The 14,121-nt window shown below is 48.5% G+C and overlaps 1 protein-coding gene across 1 annotated transcript in view; it reads right to left on the reverse strand.

Moving 5' to 3' along the window:
* The window catches only part of RCOR1 (REST corepressor 1), a 104,499-nt gene that overhangs the window by 40,271 nt on the left and 50,107 nt on the right, over positions 1 to 14,121 (reverse strand). Inside the window, exon 3 of the mRNA XM_081099647.1 lies at positions 6,023 to 6,106. Within this exon, the coding sequence (XP_080955773.1) occupies positions 6,023 to 6,106 (84 nt within the window). The remainder of the gene's footprint in view (positions 1 to 6,022; positions 6,107 to 14,121) is intronic.

The raw sequence follows: 14,121 nt of genomic DNA on the forward strand, positions 1-14,121 counted from the left end.
GAAGGTGACGCCCCACCACACCTCTGCTGCTGCCACTGCTGGCAGCGCAAGCTAGACTGGCCCTGGTTACCTGCACCTCGTGCCGGCCCTAGGCAGCTGGGGGGCTGAGGGAACTGGGCGCCACCATCTTTGAGGGTGTGGCAGTCAATTAGCATATTCCCTCCTTATTGGCTGTGGGTGCCGCCATATTTGCGACGGCATGATGGTCAATTAGCATATCCCCTCTTTATTAGATAGGATGCAGAGAGGGATAAGGGTTACAAAAACACCCCAAGATGCTTAACAATTATCTCTGGATAATGAAATACTGAGTGAATGGTTTCTTTATTCTTTTCTGTGTCTTCTGAACTTTCAACAAAATATACAAATAATACTTTTAAATTGGTTTTTAAAGTTTTAACCATTACAGAAAGGGCTTATGTTAAAGCTAAATTTCACTGTAGCCAATACCATTGTTTTAAAAATCTATTAACTTTTCATATTCTGTATTTTCTTCTGCATAAGATAATATTAAAATCAAACTCTGGCTCCAAAGATGCTGACAGGGAACCCGCAGCAGGAGGCACTGACAGCCGTGAGCTGTAATAACAGGATTGTGGCTGAAATACAGAGAGGACTGGAGCTTGTGAACTCAACTCTCGAGATGCGTTTAGAACACGAACCAAGGGGTGGAACCAGCAAAGCTGGACAGGCTCCCCATCTACCGTCTGTTAGCGCCCAAGTTTCTGACAGGGAGAGTCAAGATGAAGGAGTGGTTTTCTTTAGGAAACAATTCTGCCAAAAGCATGGGATGCAAGTAATTTAAAATATTCAAGACATATGCATGACTGACTCCAAATTGCCTTAGTATGCCTTGTATGATAGGATATAAGAACTACCCCCATCTACATAATGTTTGGCTGACACTCAAGACAAAACCTCACATATTCAATATCCCACTATTTTCTGATTGTACCAAAAAATTAACAACCAGAAAATTATTTCACTCTTTAAAAGAAAGCATTTACACTTTAAAATTTGGGATGAGGTACAATTTCCTCCTTCTTAAAGGTGTTTCTACAGCTACTAAAAAAACTTGCATTTGTAAAATAGTTGATAAAAAAATCTTCCTCTAGCCCTGGACGGTTTGGCTCAGTGGATGAAGCGTTGCCCTTCGGACCAAAGGGTCTCGGGTTCAATTCCGGTCAAAGGCATGTACCTTGGTTGCAGGCTCCTCCCCAGCCCAGGATCTGTTTGGGGGCATGCAGGAGACAACCAATCGGTGTGTTTCTCTCCCATTGATGTTTCTCTCTGTCCTTCCCTCTCTCTTCCACTCTCCCTGAAAATCAATGAAAAAAATGTGCTCGGGTGAGGATCAACAACAACAATCTTCCTCTGGATTGTGCAAGAAGGGCGACAGGGACTACAGAGAAGACATGGTTTGTGGTATTAATCAGACTTGGCTTCTTTCTCTCCTGCTTCGCCCGACACTGGCCTCTCCTCCTCTTCAGTTTCTCCATTTTCTGTAGGCAGATCTTTAGGGTCCTGGTCAGCCACTTGGCCTGGTTTCCCTTTGCTCCTCTTTCCCTTCCATATACACTTTTTTGTCTGCAGATTCATCCTTTCCTGCCACCTTTTTTGGCTTCATTCCCATTTTTTTTTTTTTTTTTCTGCAGGAGGAGGTTTGGCTGACAGCCTTGCTGACCTCCTCCTTTGCTGCCTATAGGGGGAGCTGACCTTCCTCTTGGGCACCATGGGGGTGGCATGCAGCTGAGGGCCTGAGAACTGAGGCTGCCTAGGACCTTTGAGAACCTGGGATGACTGGCTGCTGCCACTTCTCCAGCCACCCCAGCTGCCTAAGCTGCTGGGACCCACAATGGGGGGCAGTGGGAAAACCATCTGAAACCGGATTGGGAGCCCACTTCTCCCCGCGTCCCCCAACTATTCTTAATATTCAGTTCTGGGCACCGTAATTTAAGATGGGCAATGTCATCCTGGCTGGTTTTGTTCAGTGGATAGAGCGTCAGCCTGTGGACTGAAGGGTCCCAGGTTCCATTCCAGTCAAGGGTACATGCCTGGGTTGCGGGCTCAATCTCCAGTGGGGGGCATGCCTCCCTTCCTCTCTGAAATCAATAAATATATGTGTAAAAAGAAAAAGATGGGCACTGTCATCAAATACAATATATCCAGGAGGGCAACGGAGATAAAAAGAGACCCGAAAATCAAACTATCTAATAACCCTTAGGGTTTAACTTGCAGTGGGATGGCCAACGTGGTAGGAAACAACATCTCAGAGATGTTAGGGAGCAGGTTAGTCAGCAGAGTTCAAGAAAACAGAGCACTCAGACAGCAGCTTTTCAAGCTCTCTGGTAGAAAGAACATGTTCAAAAATGGAACCGGGTGCTTTTGTAAGTTACTACAAGTGCTCAAAAAGAGAGGGAGTACTTTAGGTCCTCCCCACAGTGAAGGCATCAGGAATGCCAACACACTTTCTGCTGCTCTGTTCTCCATTACAAACCCATCAAGCAGCAATCTGATAAAGGCAAAATCCAGGGACTCTTACAAGCAGATTATACTGAGACTAGAAGGACAGTGCACGAAATTCCTACACAGGGGGGTCCCTAGGCCTGGCTGGCGAACAGGGCCGATCAGGTTCCCTGCCTCTCCGCCTCCTCCTTCCGTCACCCATACGTGTGCTGCCACTGCGCAGTTCCCCGCCTCTCTGCCCGCATCTGCCTCCACCCACCCCTGGTTCCCTGTCACAGCCCAGGGCCCGGTTCCAATCGGGCGATTGGGACTTGCCAGCCGGGGGGAGGGACCAGGAGGTTGGCCGGCAGGCCCCATTGGCGATCAGGGCGCCTACAGGTTGGGGGCAGCTCCTGCCTTAAACATCTGGCCCCTGGTGGTCAGCGCATGTCATAACAACCAGTCACTTAGGCATATATATCATATCTAATAAAAGAGAAACATGGTAATTAGCATACAACTGCTACCCTTCACATTGGCTAATCAGGGTGATATGCAAATTAACTGCCAGCCAAGATGGCAGCCAGCAGCCAGGCAGCTTAAAGCGAACATGAGGCTTACTTGCTTCAGTGACGGAGGACTCCAACGTTCCCCGCCTGCCACTGCAGGCCTCTGAGCTGCAACTCTCAGCAACTATGTTACAAATATAGAAGCTAAACAAAACCCCAGAAACCTGCTTTAGTCCACCGGGCTTCAGCCAGAAGGATCGCAACATTGTTTCAAATACAGAAGGTAAACAAAGGCCAGAAACCTGCTTTCAGCAGCGGAGGCCTAAGAGCTGGAGCCAAGCCTCAAAGCTAAAGCTGGCCCAGAATTAAAAAAAAGAAAAAGAAAAAAAGGAGCGGTTGGGAGCTTCAGTCACCCACCAGCCTGAAAACAGCCCTCAGCCCCTCACCCAGACTGGCCAGGCACCCCAGTGGGGACCCCCACCCTGTAGGGTGTGTGACCAGCTGCAAACAGCCATCATCCCCTCACCCAGGCTGGCCAGGCACCCCAGTGGGGACCCCCACCCTGATCCAGGACACCCTTCAGGGCAAACCAGCCAGCCCCACCCATGCACCAAGCCTCTATCCTATATAGTAAAAGGGTAATATGCCTCCCAGCACCGGGATCAGTGGAGCCTCGAGGCCTCCCGGCACCGGGATCAGTGTGACAGGGGGCAGCGCCCAAACCCCCTGATCGCCCTGCGGCTCTGTGTGTGACAGGGGGCGGGGCCACAACCTCCCTATCCGCCCTGCTCTGTTCATGACAGGGGTAGGCGTCCCAACCCCCTGATCACCCTGCGGCTGTGTGTGTGACAGGGTGCGGTGCCCCAACCCCCACCCCACCGGCCCTGCTCTGTGTGTGATGGGGTAGAGCCATAACCTCCCCATTGGTCCTGCCCTGAGTGTGACAGTGACGGCGCCCAACCCCCTAATCCGCCCTGCTCTGTGTGTGACGGGGGTGGTGCCCCAACTCCCCTATCGGCCCTACTCTGTGAGTGACAGGGGGGAGCTCCTCAACCACCCGATTGGCCCTGCTCTGTGAGTGACAGGGGGCGGCGCCCCAACTCCCCAATCGGCCCTGCTCTGGGCCTGACCAGGGGCTGCACCTAGGGATTGGGCCTGCCCTCTGCCACCCGGGAGCAGGCCTAAGCCAGCAGGTCGTTATCTCCTGAGGGGTCCCAGACTGCGAGAGGGCACAGGCCGGGCTGAGGGACCCTCCCCCCTCCCCCCCGAGTGCACAAATTTTTGTGCACCGGGCCTCCTGTATATATATATATATATATATATATATATATATATATTTAGAGAGAGAGAGAGAGAGAGAGGGAGGGAGAGACTGACTGACTAGATGTTCACTGCACGAAATTCATGCAGGGCAGGGGGGGCTGTCTGTCAGCCCGGCCTACACTCTCTCACAATCAGGGACCACTGGCTCCTAACCACTCGCCTGCCTGCCTGACTGATCGCCACTAACCACTCTGCCTGCCTGCCTGATCGCCCCCTAACTGCCTCTGCCTTGGCCCCCACCACCATTGCTTCATCTGGAAGGACATCCAAAAGGTTGTTCAGCTGTCCAGTGTAATTAGCATATTATACTTTTATTATTATAGATTATTATTGCTAAATTTAACATTAGTAAGAGCAGTTTCAGTTTCCCATGTTCCAGGGAGGATATTATACCAAAAAGGATCCTTCTTGACCAAAATTAAACATGTGTCTTTACCATAAGAGCTCTTTGCATCTTACATGCTAACACAGATCCTGAGTACAAGAGGGGGGCATTTAACATGCAATATCGTCACACTGCATGGCAGTACAGTGTTCACACAATTTAATGATGCAGAACATAATGTGGGAAACCCTCGTCAAAGCCTAAGAGTCCAGCCTCTGCTCACAGCTTAACAGTTTTCTGATGAGCATTCACCACTGATTGCTTTTTAAAGCCCTCTCCTGTTTTATAAAATTGACTATTAGCCTTTTTTATTGGTCAAAGACCCTTTTGAAAATCCAATGCCATTTCTCCAGAAAAATTTTGCATGTGATTTCCAAGTTCCCATTAATTCCATCCAGACCCCCACTAAAAAATTCTCAAAGGAAATTCAGTTTTTCTTTTTGTTTTAATATATTTTTTTATTTATTTCAGAAAGGAAGGGAGAAGGAAAGAGAGATAGAAATATCAATGATGAGAGAGAATCACTGAATGGCTGCCTCCTGCATGCCCCCTACTGGGGCTCAAGCCTGCAACCCAGGCATGTGCCCTGATCAGGAATCGAACCAAGTACCCTTTAGTCCACAGGCTGACGCCCTATCCCCTGAGCCAAACCAACTAGGGTGGAAATTTAGTTTTTCTTCTCTCTTTTAAGTTATGAAGAAAATAAAAACTTTGAAAATGGCAAAGGTATGGTAATATATCAGATATAAAATTATTTTTGAATGGTATCATTTGAGCAAAAGGGACAAAAAATTTGAAAAAGCAAACTCTGAAAATACAACTAATATTACTAATAGCTTTAGGTCCCTACCTGCCCCCGCTCCAACACAAATCCAAAGTAGCCCAGAATATTCATCCTAGTCAGATTTTAAACACATGAAATAAGCAGCCAATTCCAAAGTTTTACTTCTAGCTAGGCTTAAGTCTTGTATTACGATGCCCGTTCCAAAATCTCACATTTGACCTTTGTAATCTTTCAAATTAGAAACCTGTTCAACTCTTCATCTTTATAACCCTGTAAGCTCCCAGCTGACGGAGGTACACATTGCATTATGATGTTCCCTCCCCTCTAGGCCTTTCCTCCTCGTTACTTCAGTATTAGCTTGTACAGCATTTTGAAAAAAGCAGATTGTGAAACCACAGGTTAGAAATCTTTCAATCATCATGACAGGCCACAGTAAAGATATATACTTTCAAACTCTTGAAATTATTTTAAAAATGTAAGAGAACTGTCATATACGTAGGGACTTTCAGCTACAAAACTTATTTAAAACTTTGCATTAAGAAAGATGGTGAAAAATAAAGGTGCTTTAAAACTTACGTTTTGCTTCTGATAGATTCTGATTGGGCGACCAGACCAGCATGCCAAGATTGTCTCGTTCTTGACTGCGTCTTGCTAATTTGGCTTGGTAGAAAAAAAAAGAGAGAATGCTTATTGTAATTTAACAGACATGTGAAGCAATGATCAACAACAGGCTCTGATCTTCTAAGCTCAGACCCTGATGCCATCACCCACCCTGGACTGAAATCCGCCAATGGAGCCTGCATACTCGCCACCACCACAGGGTGATGGGGGCGTGGAGCAGGCTCTGAAGTCCCCGGAAACATTTCTAAGTCTTTTCTTACGTTATTACTTATTTAACAAGGAGGTGTCATTATTATCTCATACTGTTAGGTAAAGAAACTAAACAGGTCACTCAGCTGGAAGGACGTAGTCAGAAATGAACTCAGACTGGCTCAGCGCCCACGGCTTAAAGCGCTGTACACGAGGATGCTGTTTTCAGACATGGGACATCCAAAAGGGGAGCTGCTCCAAGATCCTCTTAAAACACGAATCCTTTCAGTGTGCTTAGCCTACCCTCACTCTTCTCTGCCAGCGTAACTTTTGGGTGGCTTGACAGCAGGAATCCAAAGATTCCTTCAAAAATTTTATTAAAGAATAACTTATTAAAAAGATTTAACTTGAAAGGAAACTTCTGAAGTACATTCAAATTCTTAAAAATCTGTGATACAAAACAATAGGCCCACAGGTTTACAGGTACCATAAGAAAGAAGGAAATCTTGCCATTTGTAACAACAGAAATAGACCCAGAGTGTATTATGCTAAATGAAATAAGTCAGACAGAGAAAGAGAAATACCATATGATGGTGCTCATATGTGGTATCTACAAAAGAAAATAAAGAAACAAACTCATAGCCCTAGCCGGTTTGGCTCACTGGGTAGAGCGTCGGGCTGGGGACTGAAGGGTCCCAGGTTTGATTCCAGTCAAGGGCATGTACCTTGGTTGCAGGCACATCCCCAGTAGGGGGTGTGCAGGAGGCAGCTGATCGATGCTTCTCTCTCATCGATGTTTCTAACTCTCTATCCCTCTCCCTTCCTCTCTATAAAAAATTAGTAAAATATATTTGAGGGGAAAAAAAAGAAACGAACTCATAGATACAGAGACCATTTTGATGGTTGCAACATGGAAGGGGGTTTGGGAGTGTGAAAAATGGGAAGAGATTAAGAAGTACAAATTGCCAGTTATAAAAACAGCCACAGGGAGGTAAAGTACAGCACAGGGAATATAGTCTATCATATTATAATAACTACTAGAGGCCCGATGCACGAAAATTTGTGCAAGAGTAGGCCTTCCTTCCCCGAGCTGCAGGCACCGGTTTTCCTCTGGGATCCAGGGCCCAGGCTTCGCTCCTGGCCACCGGCAGGCACCCGGGACCCAGGCAGCTTTGCTCCGGACCCGGCTTTGTCCGGAAGGATGTCTGGAGCGTACTACCCTTTTATTATTATAGACTAGAGGCCCGGTGCACAAAAATTTGTGCACTCGGGGGAGAGAGGGGGTCCCTCAGCCCGGCCTGTGCCCTCTCGCAGTCTGGGACCCCTCAGGAGATAACGACCTGCTGGCTTAGGCCTGCTCCCGGGTGGCAGAGGGCAGGCCCAATCCCTAGGTGCAGCCCCTGGTCAGGCCCAGAGCAGGGCCGATTGGGGAGTTGGGGCGCCGCCCCCTGTCACTCACAGAGCAGGGCCAATCGGGTGGTTGAGGAGCTCCCCCCTGTCACTCACAGAGTAGGGCCGATAGGGGAGTTGGGGCACCACCTCCTGTCACACACAGAGCAGGGCGGATTAGGGGGTTGGGCGCCGCCACTGTCATACTCAGGGCAGGACCGATGGGGAGGTTATGGCTCTACCCCATCACACACAGAGCAGGGCCGGTGGGGTGGGGGTTGGGGCGCCGCCCTCTATCACCCACAAAGCAGGGCTGATCAGGGGGTTGGGGCGCTGCCACTCTCACACTCAGGGCAGGGCCGATGGGGAGGTTATGGCTCTAACCCGTCACACACAGAGCAGGGCCGATCAGGGGGTTGGGGCGCTGCCCCGTCACACACAGAGCAGGGCGATCAGGGGGTTGGGGCGCCGCACCCTGTCATACACAGAGCCGCAGGGTGATCAGAGGGTTGGGGAGCTCCCCGCTATCAGGCACAGAGCAGGGCTGATCAGGGGGTTGGGATGCCTTCCTCTGTCACGAACAGAGCAGGGCGGATAGGGAGGTTATGGCCCCGCCATTACACACAGAGCTGCAGGGCGATCAGGGGGTTTGGGCGCTGCCCCCTGTCACACTGATCCCGGTGCCGGGAGGCTTCGCGTCTCCGCTGATCCCGGTGCTGGGAGGCATATTACCCTTTTACTATATAGGATAGAGGCCTGGTGCATGGGTGGGGCTGGCTGGTTTGCCCTGAAGGGTGTCCTGGATCAGGGTGGGGGTCCCCACTGGGGTGCCTGGCCAGCCTGGGTGAGGGGATGATGGCTGTTTGCAGCTGGTCAAACACCCTTCAGGGTGGGGGTCCCCACTGGGGTGCCTGGCCAGTCTGGGTGAGGGGCTGAGGGCTGTTTTCAGGCTGGTGGGTGACTGAAGCTCCCAACCGCTCCTTTTTTTCTTTTTCTTTTTTTTAATTCTGGGCCAGCTTTAGCTTTGAGGCTTGGCTCCAGCTCTTAGGCCTCTGCTGCTGAAAGCAGGTTTCTGGCCTTTGTTTACCTTCTGTATTTGAAACAATGTTGCGATCCTTCTGGCTGAAGCCCGGTGGACTAAAGCAGGTTTCTGGGGTTTTGTTTAGCTTCTATATTTGTAACATAGTTGCTGAGAGTTGCAGCTCAGAGGCCTGCAGCGGCAGGCGGGGAACGTTGGAGTCCTCCGTCACTGAAGCAAGTAAGCCTCATGTTCGCTTTAAGCTGCCTGGCTGCTGGCTGCCATCTTGGCTGGCAGTTAATTTGCATATCACCCTGATTAGCCAATGTGAAGGGTAGCAGTCGTATGCTAATTACCATGTTTCTCTTTTATTAGATAGGATGGTGTCAGGTGGGTACTAGACTTATTGGGGTGATCACTTTGTAAATTATATAAAGGTTGTATATATATACCCAAAAGTAATATAATATTGTACGTCAACTGTAGTTGAAAATTATTTAAAATTTTCATTTGGGCTGAACCGGTTTGGCTCAGTGGATAGAGCGTCGGCCTGCAGACTCAAGGGTCCCAGGTTCGATTCCGGTCAAGGACATGTACCTTGACTGCGGGCACATCCCCAGTGGGGGGTGTGCAGGAGGCAGCTGATCGATCTCTCTCATTGATGTTTCTAACTCTCTGCCCCTCTCCCTTCTTCTCTGTAAAAAATCAATAAAATATATTTTAAAAAATTTTTTCATTTGGATTGCAAATTAAAATAAAAAAGTCTGACAACACTAAGGTGTAGCGATACTGTGGGGGAACTGGAACTTCCATGCAATCATATATATATGATTGATATAGATAGACAGACAGATAGATATAGATATAGATATAGATATAGATATAGATATAGATACATTAAAGGCCTTTAGAGTAAAGGTTGATATAAATTTTTAAAGCCTGAGAGAAAAATATCACCTCCAAATAAAAGACAAATCACCAGCAATAGAAGCCAGAGATAGCGGAATACTATCTTTATCGACTGAGAGGAAATCTTAGCATGTACCCTGCAAAACGTGCAGAAACATGGGCAACATGGGACATTTCACATGGACACTTATGGAGACTTTACGTGCACTAAAGAACATGCTCAGGAAAAACATCCTGAAAGGAAGGTTGATACTCAAAAAGAAAAATGAAAGTAAGTAAACAAGATTTCGTAAGCACTACCTATAAAAAATAAAATCACGTCCAGCCCGGCCAGTGGGGCGCAGTGGTTGGGTGTTGACCTATGAACCAGGAGGTCACGATTTGAATCCCAGGCAGGGCACATGCCCAGGTTGTGGCTCGATCCTCAGTGTGGGGCATGCAGGAGGCAGCATCAATAATTCTCTTTCATCATTGATGTTTCTATCTCTTTCTCTCCCTTTCCCTTCCTCCCTGAAATCAATAAAAATATTTATTTTTTTTAAAAACACATGTCCAATTTAAGGAGTTTTGAAAAAGAACAAAACTAAAGTTCTGGACAATAACTAACAACATGTAGCTCTGGGTAGTAGGATCATAGCTGAACTGTTCTAAAGCTGAAAGATGAACTTTAGATGTGAACTTGAGTGGGTGGGGTGAGGAGACCCAACAAACACTGTGGTGCCAGCCTACACTGACCGTGACTGCCCCACGGCAACAGCACCTGCCCCGAGGGTGATGAGAAGGGCATCACGGCACTCTGAGGTCTCCCTCCCCAAACCCTCAGTCTAATAATCAGAAAGCATCAGGTCCCAACTGAGGAACATTTTACAAAAACCCTGACGCATACTCCTCAAAACCGCTGAGTCATCAAAAACAAGGGAGGTTATAAGGAACTGTCTGTCACAGCCAAGAGTTGCCTGATGAGACATGACAGCCACATGTAATGTGAATCGTGGATGGGATCCTGGGACAGAAAAAGGACATCAAGGAAACACTAAGGAAATCTGAATAAAGTATGGTTCCAGGTAATAACACTGAACCAATATTGGTTCATCAACTAACAAATGTACCATACTAATGTAAGACATTAATCAGAGGGGAACACGGTGTGGGTTGTATGGGAATTCTCTGTACTATCTTTGTAACTTCTGCAAGTCTAAAACTATCCAATATAATAAAAGCCTAATATGCAAATTGTCCCCTTGACCCGGAGTTCGACCGCTCGCTATGAGTGCACTAACCATCAGGGGGCAGCATGGAACATGGAGGACGTCAGCGACGCGGCGCTGGCAGCGGGCGGCAGTGGAGGCACTGCTGGCCCCGATGGGCCCTGAAGAGAGCGGGAATGTAGCGGGATGATGGAGCAGGTGAGTGGGCGGCACCATGCCAAGGCAGATGCGAGTGAGGCCTGATCGCCCCACCAACTGCCCTGCACACAGCAACCAGGGGCAGCAGGGCTGCCGCCCAGCTCCCAGGCACTGAGGGAGCAGGCCAGGAGCCCAATCGCCCCGCAGACGGTGACCAGCATCCATTACAGAGAAGTGGGAAATAGCAATATTAAAATACTAGGGGCCCAGTGCATGAATTCCTGCACCTTGAAAGGAATTGTGGGCCATGAGGCTGCAGTGGGCACAGGGGCGGGTCTCAGCCCATCCTCTGCGCCCCCACCCGGGCCCTCCCGCTGCAGCCCCTGGTCCTGTGTGCTAGCAGCACTGCTCCTGCTACCGCTGCTCCCACGCCCTGACGGTGCCAGCCCAGAGTGATTGGGGCCAATGCCTTCAGCAGCTGGGAGTGGCTGATCATCCCTCAGGAGCAGGGGAAGGTGGAGAAGCCCTCAGGGGTGATTGGGGCCGGCAGCCGCCGCTCGCACCCACTGATGGCGCCAAGTGATCGGGACTGGCGCCAGGCACTGGCAGTGAATATGAGCAGCAGATCCAGTGCCGGCTGCAGGTACAAGCAGGGCCAGCGCCAGCAGTGGGTGCAAGTGGCGGCTCCAGAGCCGGCAGCAGGTGCAAGTGGGGCCGTCGCCGGCAGTGGGTGCAAGAGGCAGCTGCCGACCCTGATCATCTCTCAGGAGCAGGGAGAGGTGGAGAAGCCCTGAGGGGTAATGGGGTCGGCAGCCGCTGCTCGCACCTGCTGAGAGCGTCAAGCAACCGGGGCTGGTGCCAGGCTCCTGAAGCAGGTGCGAGTGGCAGCTCTGGCGCCAGCAGCAGGTGCGAGCGCCTGGTGGGACCACAATGTATGGGAGCAAACAATTTGCAGTAACCACCAGAGGCTCGCCCCAATGACAGTGACTGGCACCCCACCTTGGTCTGGCGCCCTTGCTCACATGTGCTATCATCCTGCCGCGGCCAACGCCCGCCATGTTCCGCGCTCTGCCACCTGCTGTTGATGCCCACCATGTTCTGCACGCGTCCCCTGGTGGTCAGCACACATCATAGCGACCAGTTGCTTGGTTGTTCAGTTGTTCTGCTGTTCAGTCTATTTGCATATTAGAGTCTTAAATACTAGTATATATAGATTTCTTCTAATTATTTTCCTTTAAATGTGCACGAATATGTGCACCAGGCCACTAGTTTTAAAATAAAAAGTTTACTTTGAATCCAAGGCCCTGCACAATCTGACCAGGCTACGGGTCTATCCCATGTCCCATTCTCAGGATTCACCTATCCCCACATGGTAATTCCACATTTTTTTCCCACATCTTTCCCCTTACACCTCTTTCTCGCTGCAATATCCCTTCCTATCTTTTCCCACCAGCCAACTCCTACTGATTTTTCAGGACAGCCCAAAGAGCACCATCTTTGGAAAGTCTGCTCTGACTCTCACAGTCCAGGTTACAATGCACCCTCCTCAGTACCACTGAGGACCACCCTCTCTCACAGCTTAGACCAGCCGTGGGTAAACTATGGCCCGCAGGCCGGATCCGGCCCGTTGGAAATGAATAAAACTAAAAAAAAAAAAAAAAAAAAGACCGTACCCTTTTATGTAATGATGTTTACTTTGAATTTATATTAGTTCACACAAACACTCCATCCATGCTTTTGTTCTGGCCCTCCGGTCCAGTTTAAGAACGCATTGTGGCCCTTGAGTCAAAAAGTTTGCCCACCCCTGGCTTAGACGCATCATTAATGGTTTGCACAGAGACACCTGCTGTTGTGGAAAGAACAATGCCATTGTAAGGAAGACTCAGTACTGGCAGTACTGGAGTCCCCCTTATTCACGGGGACTCGTTCCAAGACCCCTAGTGGATGCCTGAAACTGCGCAAGGTACCGAAACCTCTATATACTGTTTTTTCCTATACTTACATACCTATGACAAACATTTCAATATTTTAATTACACCCATGTTAATTCTGAGTTTGCAGAGGTAACCTAACCAACTACCATTATATATTAGTACTAAGGGATATACATTTCAATAAAGTGATTGAAATGCAAAAAAAAAAAAAGTTTAATTTGTAAATTAGGGGCAGTAAGAAGTTGACAAGAATAATAATAAAATAGAACAATTGTAGCATACACTGTCATAAAAAGTTACATGAACGTGTACCCTATGTGTGTGTGTGTGTGTGTGTGTGTGTGTGTGTCCCTCTCTCTGATAATCAATCTGGTCGCTGAAACGGCGACTAAGTGACTAACCAGCTGGGAGCACACACAGCGTGGATACGCGGGACACAGGTGTGATTCACGTCCCGGGCAGGACAGAGCAGGACAGAGCAGGATTCATCACACTACTCAGAATGGCATGCAATTTAAAACGTATTCATTGTTGATTTTTGGTATTTTTTCATTTAATATTTTTGGACCACAGTGAACCTGTGGATAAGGGGGAATCTACTGTAATTATTATTAGTGGCTTTGGGATCAGTAAGATCTCATTGTAATATACAAAATAACCCTGTGAGATAAGATGTTCTACTTTGTTTACAAGAGGGGTGAAGTGACTTGTGCTAGAGCCCAGCATTGCCTGGGATCTGAGTCCACCTCTCAGACTACACCCAGGCGAGTCGGAACCCCTCTCAGCCACTCTGCCACTGAGTGACGATGAATTCAGCTTTACCAACCCCTGTTGGAAAATGGGGGGATGCGCCTGCTTGTGCACCCAGGTTTCTGTGAGGATTACAAACGGCACATATTACGTGCCTGGTACATACTTAATAACCATGATAACAGCAATCATTCTCTTCTGTCTCCCTTGTTAGGCTGAGCTTCTTGAGACCTCTGTTATCTTTACTGTCGGGCACATTATAGGTGCTTCATAAAAGCTGAATAAATTTGTATAAAATATATTTTTATTGATTTTAAGAAAGAGAGAGAGATAGAAACATCAACGATGACAATCAATGATCTGCTGCCTCCTGCACACCCCACCCTGGGGATCAAGCCTACAAACCGGGCATGTGCCCTGAACAGAAATAAATCAATCTGTGACCTCCTGGTTCATAGGTCGCCGATCAAACACTGAGCCATGCTGGCCGGACAAAGCTGAATAAATTAGTATGCACAA

Source organism: Myotis nattereri (assembly GCF_964212035.1).
Source record: "Myotis nattereri genome assembly, chromosome: 1".
NCBI lineage: Eukaryota > Metazoa > Chordata > Mammalia > Chiroptera > Vespertilionidae > Myotis > Myotis nattereri.